Below are 22,930 nucleotides of genomic sequence, written 5' to 3'. Positions count from 1 at the left end.
ATAAAAGCAGAGAAAAACAGGTGTCTGGGTATAATACAATTAGGGCTGCAACAATTATTCAATGAAATCGATAAAATTCGATAATGGGATTCGTTCGTCCGGGGCGCCTGAGGTCATGAGGCTGCTGCTCATGGGAGCGTGAAGTCAGGTGCTATACCGTACTGCCGAAGCCAATTCCTAGTGCCACCCTCCACTGACCCATCCTTCACTGACCCACCAATCACGAGCTGCCGCTGTGCTCTCTTCTTCCGCCTATGGATGCACTCATCATGCCTCCATTTTCTGTGGAGCTTCAGCCTGCCCTGGAGGACCTCACCCGTACTGCTGCCACCCGTAAGCCAGGATCCTACTGTATAATGCGCCCTGCTCAGGGCTCATGCAGCCACTGTTACTGCCGCATTCATATTGTCATAGGGGTATGTGCAGAGCATTGCACCCTAGTGTCTGTAGTACAGACACTAAGGTGCAATGCTCTGCACATACCCCTATGTGTATAGCAGTGTGTAACTATGTAGTACATACAAACTGCTCTACACATGGCGGTAGTACTACAGACACTAGGGTGCAATGCTCTGTGACAGGGTATCTCAGCCTGATGACACTGGTACTGTGCAGCTCTCTGGGGTATCTGAGCTTGATGTGTGATACTGTCTGTCAGATCTGGGGTAAAACACATTACGACATCAGTCTGCAATACCACAGATCTAGTCACCAAACACAGAGGCCAAAATGTGGTATAAACAGTAACAATTCTTTATTAGTCATATGTTAAAAACATAATTAGATCAAAAAATTGTAAAAAAGACAGAATACACATACAAATAGAACAAGAGGTGAGTATATCATGGACTAAATAAAGTGCATAAGTGTGCAAGGAGTAGGTGTCACCATAGTAATGGGACACTTATAGTGTGCAGGTACTACAGAGGTCAGGCACACCATGTACAAATGTTTGTACCATAAAAATGGGTAAAATTTATGCAACAAATAACAGGCTGAAAGGGAGAAAAAAAAAGCATTAGAATGAACAAGTTAGGCCATGCACACATATACCAGATACCTCACCTCACCTCACCCCGAACGCGCTTTCGCTGATATGCTTTCTCAAGGGGCGTGTCTCAATATCGGGAACAGCAACCTTATGTATCCTAAGCCAGCCAATCCGAGAAGTTACCTGTATCGCATATCCTGCTCGATATAAGCCCCGCTTCCTAGTTAGTATATTGCTGGAAGTATTCCTGGTGTGGTGTAGTGACGTACATCTCATGCGCAGGATGCAAACGAGGTCTCGCGATGTGTGAGACATTCCCCGGCATGAGCGCTCGTAATCTGTGCTCAGCCGTGGATGTGCGCACACTCGCGTCTAGTGCATGACGTCAACAGGTCACGTGGGAGATCACATGATCGCCGGGGATTGTATGAGTGTGTTGCTAAGTAACGCTCAGCACAATAGAAAGCTGCAAACAGATACACCACGGTGTAAAGACAGTGCTGGGATAGTGATGGTGAAAAAGAAAGAGGAAGAACACTCACCCAACCACCAGTAGTTGAAACACAGGAATTAAGACATATAATGAAAAAATATAATTAATATTCAAAATACAATTCAATAATACTTGTGAATGTAATTATTAAGAGTGAATGTGTATGATCCGATAGACTGAATGTGAACGGAAATAATGAAGGGACTGGTTAGGGAAGATGGATGAATGAACAATATGAAAAAAGTGAGTGATTAATGCTAGTAGTGACAAAAGATTATGATATAAAAACCAATCCAATGCGACATTTTGCACAACAAGGGAGGAGATGGTGGCCCTACAGGCGTTGGAGGATCTTACAGATGAACATGATGGCACAAAGGATGAGTGGTTTCCAAAATCTCTTTCACCTAGATCTCGTAAGTTTCCCCCTACATCTATCTTTACTAATGTTGACTTGTTTATACAATTGGTGGCAAATGATCTGGAGTCACTTTCTCCAGTTGGGCTATTTTACAACTGTTCAAAGGCTGAAAAAGAAGCAATTGATCAACTTAAAGGCCTTAAGGAGGTAGTGATCAAGCCCTCCAATAAGGGGGGCAATATTGTTATTTGGCCATCTCTTCTATACGAGAAAGAAGCATTTAGACAACTGAGACACACCAAATGCTACCAACGCCTTCAACCCGCTAATAAAATTTAAGGGGGAACTCTACTCCTCTAACGCAGGCAGTACTTAATGGGACTATCACGACCAAAGAGAAGAATTGCCTCATGATTGATAATCCACCCATTGCGACCCTATACCTTCTACCCAAAGTTCATAAGCAGTCAACTACACCCACGGGTAGGCCAATTGTTTCTGGTTGAAATAGTTTATGTGAACCCATCTGTAAATTACTTGATCACAATTTTAAAAAGAGACTATACCATCTTTTTTAAAGGATACCACAGATGCGCTCCGACGAATGGAATCTGTACATCTAGATGATGATATGTGGATAGTAACCTGTGATGTTGAATCATTGTACACTTCCATTCGCCATGAAGATGGACTCAAAGCGGTGCAAATATTTCTAATGATGTCTGGATTTGATGAAGATAAAGGTGAGTTTCTTTTACAACTCCTGAGATTTGCCCTTACTCATAACTTCTTCACCTTTAAAGAGAAATATTACTTGCAGGTGCAAGGCACCGCAATGGGTGCGGCTTGTGCACCTGCATATGCAAATTTATTTCTTGGTGCATGGGAAAGGGATATTTTTCTCATAAATCCACCCCCTTTTATTGACAGGGTTGAAATGTGGGCACGTTATATTGACGACGTGAACTTCGTCTGGAGAGGCTCACAAGTTGATCTATCTATGTTTATGAATTAATTGAACCACAACAACGTGAACATCAAGCTAACATACAAGGTCGACATAACATGGATTTTCTTGATATATTCTTCTCTGTCGATGGTGATGGATATGTGCAATCTGATCTCTTTAGAAAACCCACAGCAACAAATTCTCTATTGCACGCTCAATCATCCCACCCACATAGTCTCAAAAAAAGGGATCCCAATGGGGCAATTCCTGAGACTAAAGAGGATTTGTTCCACAGATGAGGCATTTGAAACACAAGCAATGGAGCTATGGGATCGATTCCGCGAACGTGGTTACCAAGAGAGATGGATCAGAAGAGCCTATCTCAGAGCGAAACATACTAAACGAGAAGTCCTGCTGAAGCCCAAAGAGAAGAAAAAAAGTAAAGACGACCAGGTGAGGCTCATTCTCTCATATCACAATCAAATTCCCCAGGTTCGCGAGATTTTGGCAAAATATTCGAAGATTCTAACACTCGACCCAATTTTACAATTGTATCTACCTGAAAATCCGGCTATTACTTTCTGTAGAACTCCCAACCTCAGAGATATTTTGGTAAGGAGTCATTACAAGGACAATAAATCTGTGCCATTTTTTCCCCCTAAAAAAAAAAAATGGGGATGTCACCCATGTGGCAGATGCGTAGTTTGCCCCAATGTGGCTAACACAGATGAGTTTACCAATTCTGAGGGTTCACGCATTTTTTTAATTACCCATGAAATATCATGTAATACTACAGGGATCATATATCACGCTACCTGCCCATGTGGTTTCATTTATATAGGCATGACATCTCGAGAGCTTAAAAGAAGAACAAGGGAACACGTATTGGGCATCCTTGCAGCAAGAGATTAAATCGGACCCCACAAGATTAACAACAATACCACGCCATTTCAAGTCACACCACGATTGCAACTCCCAGGGATTTCTGGTAAGGGGGATTGATCGAGTCTTCTTGGGTACCAGAGGGGGCGAGTGGAAAAATCAATTGGCACAATTAGAGACGAGATGGATATATTGTCTTAAGATGCTTCATCCGAAAGGTCTGAATGACCATGCGAGTTTTGTACCGTTTCTATAGGCAGTGATTCATTAAGTTATGGGTAGTTATACTGCATAACAGTTTTTCTTGGTCCAGTGTCTCAGCCCTAGTGTTCCTAGGGCTTTGGGTTTTATTTATATTTTATTTTATGTGATTTTAATTCTGTCTTTTCTTCTTTTTTTTCTTCTCTTTTTATCCTCCTAGCCAATGATCGCAAGATTTGAATGATCTGCCACCATTCTCTCCCGTTGTTTAGACCTTTCTGATTATGTGTTGCACAGGTGCGGCCATGCACTATATATATCTACCACATTTAGTGACATTGCTTATCACATCTATTAATGTATTTATGGGTTTGTCTTTATGCCTTTTTAGCATATTTGGGCAGTTTTGCCGCACACTTTGAATTTTATATGCACAGACCCATGATTCATTTTATGTTTATTTTTCATGCTTGTATATGCACCCAGCACTTTACATTTCAGCTGCTATTTGATTGACCGTGATATTCCCTATGGTATATCAGGATATATTTTTTCATCACATTCCCTTTTCGCACACTTAGCACATCAAAAATTTTTTGGCAATTTTTCCTTAATTTCACATTGTCACTATGTCACCATCACTTTTAACATACATTTTTCATTTATTTATTGATGCATATCTCACTTCACTCCATTTTATTCTTTTTGCAGTTTTTTTTATATTATAATCTTTTGTCACTACTAGCATTAATCACTCACTTTTTTCATATTGTTCATTCATCCATCTTCCCTAACCAGTCCCTTCATTATTTCCGTTCACATTCAGTCTATCGGATCATACACATTCACTCTTAATAATTACATTCACAAGTATTATTGAATTGTATTTTGAATATTAATTATATTTTTTCATTATAGGTCTTCATTGCTGTGTTTCAACTACTGGTGGTGGGTGAGTGTTCTTCCTCTTTCTTTTTCACCATCACTATCTCAGCACTGTCTTTACACCGTGGTGTATCTGTTTGCAGCTTTCTATTGTGCTGAGCGTTACTTAGCAACACACTCATACAATCCCCGGCGATCATGTGATCTCCCGCGTGACCTGTTGACGTCATGCACTAGACGCGAGTGTGCGCACATCCACGGCTGAGCGCAGATGCCGAGCGCTCATGCCGGGGAATGTCTCGCACATCGCGAGACCTCGTTTGCATCCTGCGCATGAGATGTACGTCACTACACCACACCAGGAATACTTCCAGCAATATACTAACTAGGAAGCGGGGCTTATATCGAGCAGGATATGCGATACAGGTAACTTCTCTGATTGGCTGGCTTAGGATATATAAGGTTGCTGTTCCCGATATTGAGACACGCCCCTTGAGAAAGCATATCAGCTAAAACGCGTTTGGGGTGAGGTGAGGTATCTGGTATTTGGGTGCATTGCCTAACTTGTTCATTCTAATGCTTTTTTTTTTCTCCCTTTCAGCCTGTTATTTGTTGCATAAATTTTACCAATTTTTATGGTACAAACATTTGTACATGGTGTGCCTGACCTCTGTAGTACCTGCACACTATAAGTGTCCCATTACTATGGTGACACCTACTCCTTGCACACTTATGCGCTTTATTTAGTCCATGATATATTCACCTCTTGTTCTATTTGTATGTGTATTCTGTCTTTTTTAACATTTTTTGATCTAATTATGTTTTTAACATGACTAATAAAGAATTGTTACTTTTTATACCACATTTTGGCCTCTGTGTTTGGTGACTATATTGATTTGGCCTGTGGTCTTTTATGACTTAGTGCCTTTATAGGGTTTTTTGCTTACAATACCACAGATCTGCAGACAGTATTACACATTCGGCTGAAATACACTAGCTCAGCAGTAAGTAATATATATAATATCAGGCTGAGATAGCTCATATCTGCAGATAGTATCACACATGAAGCTATGTTTAATGACAAGTTGATTTAAAGGGAAATTGTGCCACATAGGGCCTATACTATGGCTGGTAGAAGTAGATAGCAAGTATATGCAAATGTTTATGGCTGCAGTGTAAAAAAAAAAGATGGATTTCATTTTTTTTCCCTTTTTGGTGCTAGAAAAAAAAAAAAAAAAAAGAGAAAAAAGAATTGGCTACAACTAGAAACTGCAAGTGAAGTGGTTTTCTGCTGCACCTCCGTGATCTCATTTCTTAGAACAAGCAGCTCTGTCTTGACTTTTGCCTGCACATTTATCATTTAAAAATGTACTTAAATTTTCTAAATCTTGGGTCCAGCGCAGCGGAAATAATGAGAGGATCATGGACTTGTTCTGGAAGGATATCACTCCATCTGCTGGTTGGTTGCAGTGGATAGGAAGCACTTTGTGGCCAAATATTCAAAAGATACAGACTCACTGTACCCCACAGAAGAAGGTGCCTCAAAACACTCCATTTTTCTGGCTTTAGGTTCTGATGGGTCTGACAGGGTTACAGTTAAAGGGCTAAACACTGCTCAGCTTTTGGAACAAACTGTTCCGAACGCTGGAGCCGGCACGGGGAGCTTGTGACGGCCGTCACGCCCCCTCCCATAGACTTGCATTGAGGGGGCGGGACGTGACGCCATAAGGCAGCAAGGCATTGACATCATGAATTTCTTCTGCCGGCTCCAGCGTTCGGAATAGTTTGTTCCAAACGCTGAGCAGGGGAGTACCCCTTTAATGGCCACATTTTATCAAGGAGTCTGTCAAAGTGCTGTTCCATCTGGTGCTGACATCTTGCGGCGGTTTATGTTCCACTGTACCCATCTCCATCTGCTTCTCCTTCAACTTGATTGTTTATTTCAATTCCACGATTCTTCAATGCACCATTATAACCAGCTGCAAAGTGTGGCCAGGGCAGTGGATACTGGACCCTCCATGCTTCTCCTCCAGGATGTTTGCTAGTAGCAAATTGCTACCCTGATGGTATCCTTCACATTCTGGAAAGCCTCCTCGTACTTCCTGCAGTCCTGCTGCCACCACATTGACTATATGGACAATGGACTAATGTGGCACTGGCTTCTGCATGGCTAACCAAAAGGCACGAGGATTTGTCATGGCTCTGCTTTGCACACCTTGTAGATGTGTTTGAAGTTTGTTTGTTTGTTCTCTTACTCTAACTTTTTTTTATGATGTTTTTAACTTGTTTTATTTGCATAATGTACATAGTTATTAAAGTTAAACCCCAAAAAATACTTTGTGTGTCATTTTGCTGGTTCAATCAAACTGTTAGCTGCAACCCTAAATATAATGCAAAAAAATTAAATAAGCCGGGTCATAGTGTATGTATACATGGAAAGATATACTCTAAACCTTACTAGATGGTAAAATATCACAGAGGTATACCACTCTGCATACAAGGCAAGTTGTTAAAATTCAGGTCTAACACACTATGGCCACAAGGTGGCAGCGTGTGGTCATTAAATGGTGTAAATGATAATACAGAAGATTACTTGACAATAAATTCTAAATACGGTATTCTAATACTATACTACTATACTACTATAAATACTAATACTACTACTATACTATAAGTTTATTAGTGTTTCATCAGACTTTGCTGAGAATATATATAGATTTTCAATGTTTATGCATGCAGCTGAGAGAAATCACCAGGTATACATGAATGATTTATACATTCCAATGAGCATCGAGAAATTCTAAAAGACCTAAAGGCTGAGTAAGAGAGTACAATTCAGGTTGCCATACCACACCAGACTCACCCTCCACTTATTATCAAGTCATCTTCTGTATAATCTTTTAGATTATTTCATGTGCACACACTGCCACCTTGTGGTCACAGTGTGTTAGCCCTGCATTTAAACAACTTGCATTTGAGTGGCATACCCCTGTGATATTATACCATCATATAAGGTTTAGAGTATATCTTTCCATATTTACACTTTGGCCTGACATATATAACCCCTTAAAGGAGAACTCCGGAGAAAGTAAACTTATATGGATAGGGGATAAGTAGCTAATTGCGGGGGTCTGAGCACTGGGACCCCCGTGATCTCCGGGACGGGACCCCTGCTCTCTCTGAAAAGACAACATGCCCTCTATTAATTTCTATGGGAGCGCCGATGATGCCCGAGTGCCGCCTACAGCACACGCTCCTCTCTGAGCGCCGGGTCCCGCCCCGGTGATCGCGGGGGATCCAAGCCCTGGGACCCCCAACAATCGCTGGGACGGGACCCAGTGCTCAGTGGGGAGCGCCTACTGCAGGCGGCACTCGCGACATACATTTCTATTGGAGCACTGAGTACAGCACTCAGGCATCATCGGATCAGTTTATTTTTATCGGATATCTCCTTTAAAGACACAGCCCATTTTGGCCTTAACACATTAACGACCATGGACGTGTATACAGGCAGGATGCACGTTCCAGCAGCAGGATGAGTATACACATCCATGGTTCTCGTGGATACTGCCCAGTGCACCCACGAGATCGCGGCAGGGACTCAGCTGTAACACACAGCCGGGACCCTGCCGCACTGCCGGGACCGAAGTAAGCTTCGGTCCCGGCAGTTTAACCCTTATAGCCGCGTTTGGAAGTGACCGCGGGCTGTGAGAGTTTTGACAGTGGGAGGGAGCTCCCTCTGTCTTCCCTACAGCACTCCGCAGCTCGATCGCGGGGTGCTGTGTGTGATCCCCGGAAGGCGGGGGCCTGCCACACTGCTGGAACCGAAGTAAACTTTGGTACCAGCAGTTTAACCCTTACAGCCGAGATCGGAAATGACCGTGAGCTGTAAGGAGTTTTGACTGAGGGAGGGGACTCCCTCTCTCTCCTGTTGCACCCCACAACGATCGCGGGGGTGCTGCTAGTTACCTTTACAAGGACCCCCAGGTCTGCCTCGGTTATTGCCTGTCCTGTCCTGATATGGTGCCTGCCAGTGTAAAACTGGCAGGCAGCATATAACTGCAATGCTTTGGAATACTAAATATTCCAAAGGATTAAATATAAGTGTAAAAAAATAATATAAAATAAAAGTGTAAAAAAAAAAAAAAATTCCAAATACATTTATTAAATAAATATAATAAAAAATGTTAATGCATAATGTGTTGGATCACACGGCGCACATTCGCAGCATGTGCGGTATTGTTCTGACAGCTCTGATCCTTTGCAGGCAATGGGTGGGGTCTATAATTCATATAATGATGCCCTAAAAGCCAAAGGGGGCTCCTCTCCTTCTTGGTCCTACCAGTCGGTCAGGCAACCAGATATGGCAGAGTGGGGGTACTGCCCAGCCCAGGACGAACAGCGTGATAAAATATGGGCGCATTTCCTCCATTTCAAAAGCGGCTTACCCAAATGATGTCCCACAAATAATTTGTGGGAAAAAAAGCTAATTGCTATCTTTTCCACTGACTTTGAAATAATTAAAGCCACACAATAAGGGCTCAACGTACTTACTTTTGCCCTAGGTGAATACTTTAGGGGGTGTAGTTTCGAAAATTGGGTCACATCTGGGGGTGCGGTATTGTTCTGACAGCTAGAATGCTTTGCAAGATGAAGTACGCCCTATAATTTGTATAATGATATTCTGAAAGCCAAATGGTGCTCCTCTCCTTTTGGGTCTCACCATGTGGCCAAACAACCAAATATGGCCTAAGCGGGGGTATTACCGAATACGGGACGAACAGCATAATAAAATATGGGGCGCATTTTCTACATTTCAGTTGCCATGCACAAAAAAATATGTCCCACAAATGATGCATTTGTGGGGGAAAAAAAGAGAATTTAAATTAGTCCACTGGCTTTGTTACCATTACTGCCGCACAAAAATGACTCAAAGTACTGGGTTCTTTATGGTTCTGGCAGCTAAAACCCTTTGCAGGCATGAAGTGCGGCCTATAATCCATTCGGCCTAAAATGATGCCCTGAAAGCCAAATGGCGCTCCTCTCCTTCCGGGTCCTACCACGCGGCCTGGTCTTTCAAGGTTTACTTGTATTGGTGTTAACCCCTTAAGGACAATGGACATACTCCTACGCCCCCGTTTCCGAGTCCTTAAGGACAAAGGACGTAGGAGTACGTCCTGTCCATTCCCGCCCCCCCGCCGCTAGCCGGAGCCCGATGTCTGCTGAAATCGTTCAGCAGGCATCGCGGCATATCACCCAGGGGGGTCATGATTACCCCCCTGGACAATTCAGCCCAGCGATCTGCGGCGGATTCCGGGTCAATCGGGTCTCCAGTGACCCGGAATTACTGGCTGATCGGGGCCGTCTCTGACGTGCCATCTCACGATCGCCTGATTGGTCGGCCGGTTTACCGGCCGACCAATCAGGGCACCTACTGCGGGTATCACTTCCGCAACCCGTTCCGCCCCTCTTCCGGAGGACGTGAGCGGGAAAAAGACCCCGGGAGCTGGGGACCCCAATCCCTGGCGTCAATGTTGGGATCGGGGCCCCAGGAGGAGCGGCGGCGAGGGACTGACCTGCAGCGTGGAGCAGCGGTAGGAGGTGAGTGACAGCCTCCTGCTGTTGCTTAGCAACAGCTCCCAGCATGCAAAAAGGGCATGCTGGGAGCTGTAGTTTTGCAACAGCTGAAGGCACATTTTTTCTATGGAAAAGTGTACCTTCAGCTGTTGTATAACTACAACTCCCAGCTTGCACAAACAGCTAAAGTGCATGCTGGGAGTTGTAGTGGTGCATCTGCTGGTTGCATAACTACAACTCCCAGCATGCCCGTTGGCTGTCGGTGACTGCTGAGAGTTGTATTTTTGCAACAGCTGAAGGCACACTGGTTGTGAAACACTGAGTTAAGTAGCAAACCAGTGTGTCTCCAGCTGTTGCATAACTACAATCCCCAGCCAAAGTAGTATGCCTCCAGCTGTTGCATAACTACAAGACCCAGCATGCCCTTCCGCTGTCCGTACATGCTGGGGGTTGTAGCTTTTGCAACAGCTGAAGGCACACTGGTTGCAAAACACTGAATTTGTTACCAAACTTAGTGTTTCACAACCAGTGTGCCTCCAGCTGTTGCAAAACTACAACTCCCAGTATGCACTGATAGACCGTACATTCTGGGAGTTGTAGTTTTGCAACAGCTGGATGTTTCTCCCCCCCCCCCCCCCCCCCCCCAATGTGAACGTACAGGGTACACTCACATGGGCGGAGGTTTACAGTAAGTATCCGGCTGCAAGTTTGAGCTGCGGCAAAATTTTCTGCCGCAACTCAAACTGCCAGCGAGAAACTACTGTGAACCCCCGCCCGTGTGACTGTACCCTAAAAACACTACACTACACTAACACACAATAATATAAAAAGTAAAAAACACTACATATACACATACCCCTACACAGCCCCCCTCCCCTCCCCCAAAAAAATGAAAAACGTCTGGTACGCCACTGTTTCCAAAATGGAGCCTCCAGCTGTTGCAAAACAACTACTCCCAGTATTGCCAGATAGCCACTGACTGTCCAGGCATGCTGGGAGTTTTACAACAGCTGGAGGCACCCTGTTTGGGAATCACTGGCGTAGAATACCCCTATGTCCACCCCTATGCAAGTCCCTAATTTAGGCCTCAAATGCGCATGGCGCTCTCACTTTGGAGCCCTGTCGTATTTCAAGGCAACAGTTTAGGGCCACATATGGGGTATCGCCGTACTCGGGAGAAATTGTGTTACAAATTTTGGGGGGAATTTTCTGCTATTACCCTTTTTACAAATGTAAAATTTTTGGGAAACCAAGCATTTTAGGTAAATAAAAATTGGGTTTTTTTAACATATGCAAAAGTCGTGAATCACCTGTGGGGTATTAAGGTTCACTTTACCCCTTGTTACGTTCCCCGAGGGGTCTAGTTTCCAAAATGGTATGCCATGTGTTTTTTTTTTTGCTGTCCTGGCACCATAGGGGCTTCCTAAATGCGGCATGCCCCCAGAGCAAAATTTGCTTTCAAAAAGCCAAATGTGACTCCTTCTCTTCTGGGACCTGTAGTGCGCCAGCAGAGCATTTTTCACCCCCGTATGGGGTGTTTTCTGAATCGGGAGAAATTGGGCTTAAAAAATTTTGGGGGGTATTTTCTGCTATTACCCTTTTTAAAAATGTAAAATTTTTGGGAAACCAAGCATTTTAGGTAAATAAAAATTGGTTTTTTTTTAACATATGCAAAAGTCGTGAATCACCTGTGGGGTATTAAGGTTCACTTTACCCCTTGTTACGTTCCCCGAGGGGTCTAGTTTCCAAAATGGTATGCCATGTGTTTTTTTTTTTTTTTGCTGTCCTGGCACCATAGGGGCTTCCTAAATGCGGCATGCCCCCAGAGCAAAATTTGCTTTCAAAAAGCCAAATGTGACTCCTTCTCTTCTGGGACCTGTAGTGCGCCAGCAGAGCATTTTTCACCCCCGTATGGGGTGTTTTCTGAATCGGGAGAAATTGGGCTTAAAAAATTTTGGGGGGTATTTTCTGCTATTACCCTTTTTAAAAATGTAAAATTTTTGGGAAACCAAGCATTTTAGGTAAATAAAAATTGGTTTTTTTTTAACATATGCAAAAGTCGTGAATCACCTGTGGGGTATTAAGGTTCACTTTACCCCTTGTTACGTTCCCCGAGGGGTCTAGTTTCCAAAATGGTATGCCATGTGTTTTTTTTTTTTTTTGCTGTCCTGGCACCATAGGGGCTTCCTAAATGCGGCATGCCCCCAGAGCAAAATTTGCTTTCAAAAAGCCAAATGTGACTCCTTCTCTTCTGGGACCTGTAGTGCGCCAGCAGAGCATTTTTCACCCCCGTATGGGGTGTTTTCTGAATCGGGAGAAATTGGGCTTAAAAAATTTTGGGGGGTATTTTCTGCTATTACCCTTTTTAAAAATGTAAAATTTTTGGGAAACCAAGCATTTTAGGTAAATAAAAATTGGGTTTTTTTTAACATATGCAAAAGTCGTGAATCACCTGTGGGGTATTAAGGTTCACTTTACCCCTTGTTACGTTCCCCGAGGGGTCTAGTTTCCAAAATGGTATGCCATGTGTTTTTTTTTTTTTTGCTGTCCTGGCACCATAGGGGCTTCCTAAAGGTGACATGCCCCCCAAAAACCATTTGTCGCTCCTTCCCTTCTGAGCCCTCTACTGCGCCCGCCGAACAATTAACTTAGACATATGAGGTATGTGCTTACTCGAGAGAAATTGTGTTTCAAATACAAGTAAAAATTTTCTCCTTTTTACCCCTTGCAAAAATTCAAGATTTAGAAGATTTAGAATTTTCTCCTTCACTTGCTGCTATTCCTGTGAAACACCTAAAGGGTTAAAACACTTACTGAATGTCATTTTGAATACTTTGGGGGGTGCAGTTTTTATAACGGGGTCATTTATGGGGTATTTCTAATATGAAGACCGTTCAAATCCACTTCAAAACTGAACTGGTCACTGAAAAATAGTGAGTTTGAAAATTTTGTGATAAATTTCAAAATTGCTGCTGAACTTTGAAGCCCTCTGGTGTCTTCCAAAAGTAAAAACTCATAAATTTTATGATGCAAACATAAAGTAGACATATTGTATATGTGAACCAAAAAAAATTTATTTGGAATATCCATTTTCCTTACAAGCAGAGAGCTTCAAAGTTAGAAAAATGCTAAATTTTCATATTTTTTCATCAAATTTGGGGATTTTTCACCAAGAAAGGATGCAAGTTACCATAAAATTTTACCACTATGTTAAAGTAGAATATGTCACGGAAAAATAATCTCGGAATCAGAATGATAAGTAAAAGCATTCCAGAGTTATTAATGTTTAAAGTGACAGTGGTCAGAATTGCAAAAAACGCTCTGGTCCTTAAGGTGTAAAATGGCCTGGTCCTTAAGGGGTTAAAGGGGTACTTTTTTTTTTTTTTTTTTAATCAACTGGTGCCAGAAAGTTAAACAGATTTGTAAATTACTTCTATTTAAAAATGTTAACCCTTCCAGTACTTATCAGCTGCTGTATGCTCCACAAGAAGTTTTTTTTCTTTTTTGAATTTCTTTTCTGTCTGTACACAGTGCTCTCTGCTAAAAACCTCTGTCCATGTCAGGAACTGTCCAGAGCAGTATAGGTTTGCTATGGGGATTTTCTCCTGCTCCGGACAGTTCCTGACATGAACAGAGGTGTCAGCAGAGAACACTGTGGACAGAAAGAAAAGAAATTAAAAAAGAAAAGAATTTCCTCTGTAGTATACATCAGTTGATAAGTCCTGGAAGGATTAAGCTTTTTTAATAGAAGTAATTTACAAATCTGTTTAACTTTCTGGCAGCAGATGATTTGAAGAGAAAAAAAAAAAAGTTTTCCACCGGAGTACCCCTTTAATGCGGACATTCTATACATTTACAGACAGACAGTAACAATGCTGTGTAGTGTCCCAACATTCAGAATAACATCAGATACTAAAAATGAAACCCAGCCAGCGGTACGGGAGAAGTCGTACAGTGCAGCGTCCACACAGAGAAGGAAAAAATGACTGGATCCCCTGCTGATTTTTATGTTTGCCCACTGACAAAGAAATGATTAGTCTATAGTTAAACAGTGAGAGACTAAATAAAAACAAAACAAACAAAAAAACCACATTTCACATACGTTATGAATTGATTTGCATTTTACTCAGTGAAATAAGTGTTTGATCCCCTATCAATAGCAAGATTTCTGACGACCAGGAGCCTTTTATATAGGTAACGAGCTAATTTCAGCTCGTCCTGAGATGGGAACCAGTGTATGGCCTGGGTTCCTGACTTGAGCCCGCGCCATATCGGCTGACCCCCTGCTTATTCCTGTAGTTGGGGGCCCGCCATTAATAGCCAAATTGCGGCGATCGCCACGGCCGGCTATTAACCCTTTAGATCTAAAGAGACCTTTAACCAGTCCCTGGTGGTCATGTGGGGTGGATCGCGAGGTAGCTATCCACTTCTGAGGTAGCCCGAGGGCTTACCTTTCCTTCCATGTCTGCTGTCGCTCTGTAATTGATAGAGCCTGGCTGAACTGAATTATTTGAGCGCAGAGCACACAGATCAACGTAGTTCTAAGGAACTACATTGATCTGTATGAGGAATCTAATGATTCCTCCTAAAAGTCCCCTAAGGGGACTAATAAAGTGTAAAAAAGAGTTTAATAAAAGTATTTAAAAAACACCCATTAACCCCTTCCATATTAAAAGTTTGAATCACCCCCCTTTTCCCAAATTCCGTATTAAAAATTTGTAAACATAATAAAAATAAACATATGTGGTATCGCCACATGTGCAAATGCCTGAACTCTAAAAATATAATGTTAATTAAACTGCATGGTCAATTGCGTTTATGTAAAAAAAATACCAAAGCCCAAAAATGCTTATTGTTGGTCACTTTGTATTCCCTAAAAAATGTATAAAAAGCAATCAAAAAGTCCCATCAAAACAAAAATGAGCCCTCATATAGCCCCGTATACGGAAACATTTAAACGCAATAGGGGTCAAAAAATGACAATTTTAGACATACTTATTTTGGGGCATGTAGTTATAATTTGTTTTAGGTAGTAAATTAAAATAAAACCTACATAAATTGGGTATCCTTGTAACAGTATGGACCTACAAAATAAAGATAAGGTGTCATTTTTACTGAAAAGTGCACTGCGTAGAAACGGAAGCCCTAGAAAGTTACAAGTTGGCGTTTTTAGTTTTTATTTTTTTTTATTTTGCCCCACAAATATTTTTTTTTCTGGATTTGCCGTAGATTTTGTGGTAAAAGGATTGATGTCATTCAAAGTAAAATATGGTGGTGGCACAAAAAACAAGCCCTTATATGGGTCTGTAGGTGGAAAATTGAAAGTGTTATGATTTTTAGAAGGTGAGGAGGAAAAAACTAAAGTGCAAAAATAAAAAATAAATGGCCCAGTCCTTGCCGCAGTTTCACGTAGTCTTTATCTTATCAACATCTGGCACAGACGATCAATCAGATTCCAAACTCTCACATGCCAGAATGTCTGCATGGAAAATCTCTGTGCGGACATTCTTAAAACTGCGAGCGCCAGCATGACGCTGGGACCGCTTGGGAATGCTCCATCTCATAGACAGCAATGAATTCCCTGCATAGTCCGTAGAAAGAATAGACGTGTCCATTCTTTCTGTGGACATCGGAATATGAATTTCTGGAGTATGGGCAGAGCTAAGTGACGTCACCGCTGCTGTTTGCTAGAAGTGGGACCCAGCAGAGAAGCAGCAGCGATGACGTTGTTAAGCTCCGCCCATGCTCCAAGTCGAAGAAACGGGAGATAAGGCAGAAGATTGCCTGGGGCCGGAGTACCCCTTTATGGGTATGTTCACACTGTGGAATTTGAGAGGAATTTACTTCAAATCATCCAACAATAAAAGTTCAGTTAATGTTAGTACACTTTTCCACTGCCCTGTTAACACTGCTTCTGCTTCTGATGCTGAATTCTGTTCCACCCGAAGACAGAACATGTTCATTCTTCAGGCGGAATCCGCTTATTAAAGCCCATTGAAGTCAATTGGACTTTTTTTTTTTCCTGAGGAAATCAGTTTGAAGCGGAATTCAAGCGGAAATGGCGGAACTTCCTCACCAACATCATCTGCTGCTCCTTAACTCTGCGTGTAATTTCTGCTTCAATTCCGCTTCAATATCACGGCAAGCAGAAAAAAGGCAGATTTCAACACTTTCTTGACCGAAACAACTCCTCTTCAATTCCTCAGTGTAAACATATCCATAGAGGTGTTTTTAACCCCTTAAGGACCGGGGTTTTTTCCGTTTTTGCATTTTCGTTTTTTGCTCCTTGCCTTTAAAAAATCATAACTCTTTAAATTTTGCACCTAAAAATCCATATGATGGCTTATTTTTTGCGCCACCAATTCTACTTTGTAATGACGTCAGTCATTTTGCCCAAAAATCGACGGTGAAACGGGAAAAAAAATCATTGTGCGACAAAATTTAAAACAAAAACGCTGTTTTGTAACTTTTGGGGGCTTCCGTTTCTACGTAGTACATTTTTCGGTAAAAATGACACCTGATATTTATTCTGTAGGTCCATACGATTAAAATGATACCCTACTTATATAGGTTTGATTTTGTCGGACTTCTGGAAAAAATCATAACTACGTGCAGGAAAATTAATACGTTTAAAATTGTCATCTTCTGACCCCTATAACTTTTTTATTTTTCCGTGTATGGGGCAGTATGAGGGCTCATTTTTTGCGCCGTGATCTGAAGTTTTTAACAGTACCATTTTTGTATTGATAGGACTTATTGATCGCTTTTTATTCATTTTTAAATGATATAAAAAGTGACCAAAAATGCACTATTTTGGACTTTGGAATTTTTTTGCGCGCACGCCATTGACCAAGCGGTTTAATTAATGATATATTTTTATAATTCGGACATTTCCGCACGCGGCGATACCATATATATTTATTTTTATTTTTATTTACACTGTGTTTTTTTTTTTTATTGGAAAAGGGGGGTGATTCAAACTTTTAATAGGGGAGGAGTTAAATGATCTTTATTCACTTTTTTTTTGCAGTGTTATAGGTCCCATAGGGACCTATAACACTGCACACACTGATCTTCTATGCTGATCACTGGTTTCTCATAAGAAACCAGTGATCAACGATTCTGCCGGATGACTGCTCATGCCTGGATCTCAGGCACTGAGCAGTCATTCGGCGATCGGAGGAAGGAAGGGGCCCTCCCGCTGTCCTGTCAGCTGTTCGGGATGCCGCGATTAGCCGCGGCTATCCCGAACAGCCCGACTGAGCTAGCCGGGAACTTTCACTTTCGGTTTTAGCCGCGCGGCTCAGCTCTGAGCGCGCGGCTAAAGGGTTAATAGCGCGCGGAGCCGCGATCGGCGCTGCGCACTATTAGAGGCGGGTCCCGGCTTCACTATGACGCCGGGCCCGCCGTGATATGACGCGGGATTACTGTGTAACCCCGCGTTATATCAGAAGAGCAGGACCAAGGACGTACCGGTACGTCCTTGGTCCTTAAGGGGTTAAAGGGGTGTTCCAGTACTAAACAACCCACTGGGACCCCCCAGCGATCAGACACTCATTCCCTATCTTGTGGCTAGGAGATACATTTTTAAGTACTATAGTTCCTCTTTAGGCGGACAAAACATAGTCACTAGTAGTGATGAGCGGCATAGGCCATATTCGAATTCACCATATTTTGCGAATATATGGACAAATATTTGTTCTATATTCGCAAAATTCGCATATTTGCTATGCTCGTTCTTTTTTCTTTTCATGCGAACATTCGTAATGAAATTCACATAGTGTGCATGTGCGATTATGTCTTTCACCTAAAAGAAGGGAGGGATCAGTGTCCACTGACTGGAAGTGCCGATATTGTCATTACGTATATTTATCACTATATTCTCAATACTTGCTAAATCGCAAAGTGCTGATATTCGCGGTAAAAATTCGTATTTCGAATATTCGCGCTCAACACTAGTCACTAGGGCCCAAACTGTGTGAGATAAAAAAAGAGTGAATTTCCCCCAGCAACCAATCACAGCTCAGCTAACGAGCTCTGGTAAAGTGAAAGCTGAGCTGTGATTGGTTGCTGGGGGAAAATCCCTCCACTTTTTCTCTCACACAGTTTGATAAATCTGGGCCTAGGAGATTTATCAAAATTTGTGCAGAGGAAAAGTTGACTAGTTGCCCATAGCAACCAATCAGATTGTTTCTTTCCGTTTTTAGAGGCCTATTTTGAAATGAAAGAAACAATCTGATTGGTTGCTATGGGCAAACGGTCAACTTTTCCTCTGTCCAGGTTTTGATAAATCTCCCCATAGTAAACTACCTTTATTTCACAGGACCCTTCACCACGCCCCAGTGGATGTTCCTACACCCCAAATGTAGGAAACCTATCGTTGTGAACATAGCCTTACCCACCAAGTCCTGCTTCATGCCATAGGCTGCATTCACACCACGTTTTTGCAAGACAGTTCCCGTATCAGGTTTTTGATGAAATACGGATTCCTCAAAACCTGACTAAGGCTGCATTCACACTTCGTTTTTACATTACGGGTGCCGGTTCCGGTTGGGGAAGGTGCAAACCGGGCTCTCCCATACCCCAGCCGGACCAGTGCTGAAATCCATTTACTTTAATGAGCCGACTGGAGTAAAACGGTGACTCAGGTTGGCTCATTTTTGACCCGTATCTAGTTTTGTGACTGGACCTAAAACCGTAGTATACTACGGTTTTAGGTCCGGTCAGGAAACTGCCTACGGGTCAAAAATGAGCCGACCGGAGTCCCCGTTTTACTCCAGTTGGCTCATTAAAGTAAATGGATTTCAGCGCTGGTCCGGCTGGGGTATGGGAGAGCCTGGTTTGCACCTTTCCCGGCACCCGTAATGTAAAAACATCAAAACGTGTGTACAAATTTTAACCTGTATACGGTTAAAAACCTATACAGTTTGAAAAATGATCTCCGGTTGCATTAATTTTTTTTTTAAAGAAAAAAACGTATACGTTTTTAACTTTTCACTCCAGTATGAATAAAGTTTCACTTGTTTAATTGAAATTCCAAGAAAAAAAAACTGTGCAAAGTCAAAAACCGTATGGTGCAAACCGGACGGAACCGTACGCACATACGGTTCTGTACGGTTCCCATTGACTCCCATGTTTAAAAAAAAAAATAAACGTATACGGATTTTCAATCTGACCAAAAACTGTGATAGGCTACGGTTTTGGTTACAGGAAAAAAAACTGACAAAACTGTACAAGACGCAAAACAGATGCAACCGGATGCATCGTTTGGCATACGGTTTTCACATTGAAAATATATACGGGAACTGTATTGCAAAAACGTGGTGTGAATGCAGCCTTATACATGTCTATATTCCAGATCAGTGTTTCCCAACCAGGGTGCCTCCAGCTGTTGCAAAACTACAACTCCCAGCATGCCCGGACAGCCGTTGGCTGTCCGGGCATGCTGGGAGTTGTAGTTTTGCAACAGCTGGAGGCACCCTGGTTGGGAAATACTGTTCCACATGTATGCAGGCATATTCCTTTACAGGTTTTTATATTCCCGCCAAAAAACTCATCTCGTCAATACAGTGAAGTCTACTAATATACACTGGACAGATCCAGGCCAGGACACTACATGATGAAAACAGAGGAACATACAAATCTGCTACATGCCTGAACACATCCAGCTCTGCTACATGAACTACACCCCTTCCCAGGAGCAGTTCACACAGTAAGGACGCTCAGGCTGACTCCTCCCCAACATGTGACTGATCACATGGTGATGACGTCAAGAAAGGTCCTAGCGCCCAGTAACATCAGCGGAGCTGTCATCCTGCCGCTCTGTGTGTCAGTGATACAGGGCTGTCAGGTAGGAGAGCGCCGCGGTGTGCATGAGGCCGGCCATGGTCATTGCACTGTATAAGGAATGCTAAAATGTATATAGAGCCTTATTATGTTTCCATTGCCCTACAGTGGAGGGTTAGGCCTGTGTCACACGGGGGCTTCAAGTGTGTGATCCCAAGTACAGAGGGGCTGCAGAGACCTGTAAGCATGGTCATCCCGCCCTGACTTATGTCCCCTCTGTGGCTGCAGGGTCACCTGTCTAATCGCTCTGCCCGGGACTAGAGGGGGGGGGGGGCTGTCACTTATCTGACAGCTCCTGATCTATAGCTGCCATGTGTACAGTGACAATGGGGGAGATTTATCAAAACCTGTACAAAGGAAAGTTGCCCATAGCAACCAATCAGATCGCTTCTTTCATTTTTAACATGGCCTCTGCAAAATGAAAGAAGCTATCTGATTGGTTGCTATGGGCAACTGGGCAACTTTTCCTCTGCACAAATTTTGATAAATTTCTCCCAATGATCCTGTGCTACATTCTAAAAAAATGTCTGGGTATAATGAATCAGATCGCACAGTGATAATAACTAGTGGAGCGGCAGGGGTCATATTCGAATTCGCGATATTTCGCAAATATATTGACGATTATTCGTCCTATGTTCGCAAAATTCGCATATTCGCTCTGTTCGTTCCTTTTTTTTTTTCCCCATGTGAAAATTCACATGGAAAATTATCATGTGAAAAAAAAAAAAAAAAACGAATGTTCGTCATTACGAATATATAGAACTGGATTCTAAATAGATAATAGTGAACTGCCGATATTCACATAAAAAATTTGCATTACGAATATTCGTGTTCAACACTAAGAATCACGCAAAAGCTCTGTTTACATTAGCAGTAATGCTTCTAATTCTAAGGCATCAGTTTTGTCAGATTAAAGGGGTACTCCGGTGGAAAGGTTATTTATTTATTTTTTTTAAATCAACTGGTGCCAGAAAGTTAAACAGATTTGTAAATGACTTCTATGAAAAAATCTTAATCCTTCCAGTACTCATTAGCAGCTATATGCTACAGAGGAGATTCTATTCTTTTTGAATTTCTTTTTTTGTCTTGTCCACAGTGCCCTCTGCTGATACCTGATGCCCGTATCAGCAACTGCATTTTTTATTTATTTAAAGGGGTACTCCGGCCCCAAGACATCTAATCCCCTATCCAAAGGAGAGGGGACAATATGTCTGATCGCGGGGGTCCCCTGCAATCTGACATGCAGCACCCCCCTGTGAGCACTGCAGGAAGCGCTGGAGGCTCCCATAGAGTTGCATTGAGGGGGCAGGGCGTAACATCACACAGGGACGGAGTCGTGACGTCACGATACTCCGTCCCTGTGGTCGGGAGGCACAAGACTGAGAGCCTCCAGCGCTTCCAGCAGTACTTACAGGTGGGTGCTGCATGCTAGATTGCGGGGGTCCCCAGCGGCAGGACCCCCGCGATCAGACATCTCATCCCCCTTAAGATTTCTTGGGGCCGGAGTACCCCTTTAAACTTTTTTTTTTCTTTTTCTTCCACCTATTATGATAGTTATGAGATGATTTGTGGCCATACCAAATTATCATCTGAAAATGAGTCACTGTATTTAGTCAGACATGACTACTACTAAATGTGATGGCTGGAACTGCTTCTATTTGGGGAGGCCTGTGATGTTAGGTCTTATTCACTTCTGTGTCACAGAGTCTGTTTCTGAGCAGAATGGACATAAATGGCTTGAATGGGGTCCGTCTGGTTTTTCATTTGAGTCCATTACCTAGTATTGAACTGCTTTTCAAGGTTTTCATCAGTCAGTCTGGAGGTAGTTGCCTCCCCCTGCTCATATATAGTTTTCCTCCTTAAAGGGGTACTCCGGTGGAATACATTATTATTATTTTTTTTAATCAACTGGTGCCAGAAAGTTAAACAGATTTGTAAATGACTTCTACTAAAAAATCTTTACCCTTCCAGTACTTATTAGCAGCTGTATGCTACAGAAGAAATTCTATTCTTTTTTTATTTCTTTTTTGTCTTGTCCACAGTGCTCTCTGCTGACACCTGATGCCCGTATCAGGAACTGTTCAGAGCAGGAGAAATTCCCCATAGCAAACCGATGCTGCTCTGGACAGTTCCTGACATGGACAGAGGTGTCAGCAGAGCGCACTGTGGACAAGACAAAAAAAGAAATTCAAAAATAATAGAATTTCCTCTGTAGCATACAGCTGCCAATAAGTACTGGAAGGGTAAAGATTTTTTTAATAGAAGTAATCTACTAATCTGTTTAACTTTCTGGCACCAGTTCATTTAATTAAAAAAAGTTTTCCGCCGGAGTACCCCTTTAAGGTAGGCCCTTCCTTGAGAGTAGCCTGTATCCTGAAGGTAGCAACCCCCCAGAAAATAGTTTGCCCCCCCCCCTTTAGGTAGAACATTCCCTGTAGGTAGTTTGCCCCTGTAGCTTAGACCCTCCTCTGTAGTTAGTTTGCCCCTTGTATAAAGGACCAACCTGTATATAATTTGCCCCTTGAAGGTAGGACCCCTGTCCTTGTATATTAAAACAAAAACTACACATACCTTGGGTTCATCAGCATCTTCTCATCACTAATTGTGTGCCTCTCGGAGCACCTCCGGCTGCGGCTGTCAGGTTCTTGCGGCAGTTCGGCCAGGAACCACTGAGGGGCCACAAAAAACAATGTTGCAGGTTGGACGTTTCCCACCCCTTCTTTAACTAAAACTGAACATAATGCA

General features: G+C 42.6%; 1 protein-coding gene across 2 annotated transcripts in view; it reads left to right on the top strand.

Moving 5' to 3' along the window:
* The first annotated feature begins 4,977 nt into the window (after positions 1-4,977).
* LOC130356548 (zinc finger protein 565-like) overlaps positions 4,978-22,930 on the top strand; it is a 34,776-nt gene continuing 16,823 nt past the window's right edge. The window contains exon 1 of one of the 2 annotated variants that reach the window (XM_056558236.1): positions 4,978-5,188. In XM_056558236.1, coding sequence (XP_056414211.1) covers positions 5,057-5,188 — 132 coding nt within the window. In that variant the 5' untranslated portion in view covers positions 4,978-5,056. Of the gene's footprint in view, positions 5,189-19,939; positions 20,190-22,930 lie in introns of those variants that run through there. The other variant, XM_056558237.1, reaches the window with a different exon arrangement.

Source organism: Hyla sarda, chromosome 2 (assembly GCF_029499605.1).
Source record: "Hyla sarda isolate aHylSar1 chromosome 2, aHylSar1.hap1, whole genome shotgun sequence".
NCBI lineage: Eukaryota > Metazoa > Chordata > Amphibia > Anura > Hylidae > Hyla > Hyla sarda.
This window is presented reverse-complemented; position numbering and strand designations above follow the sequence as displayed.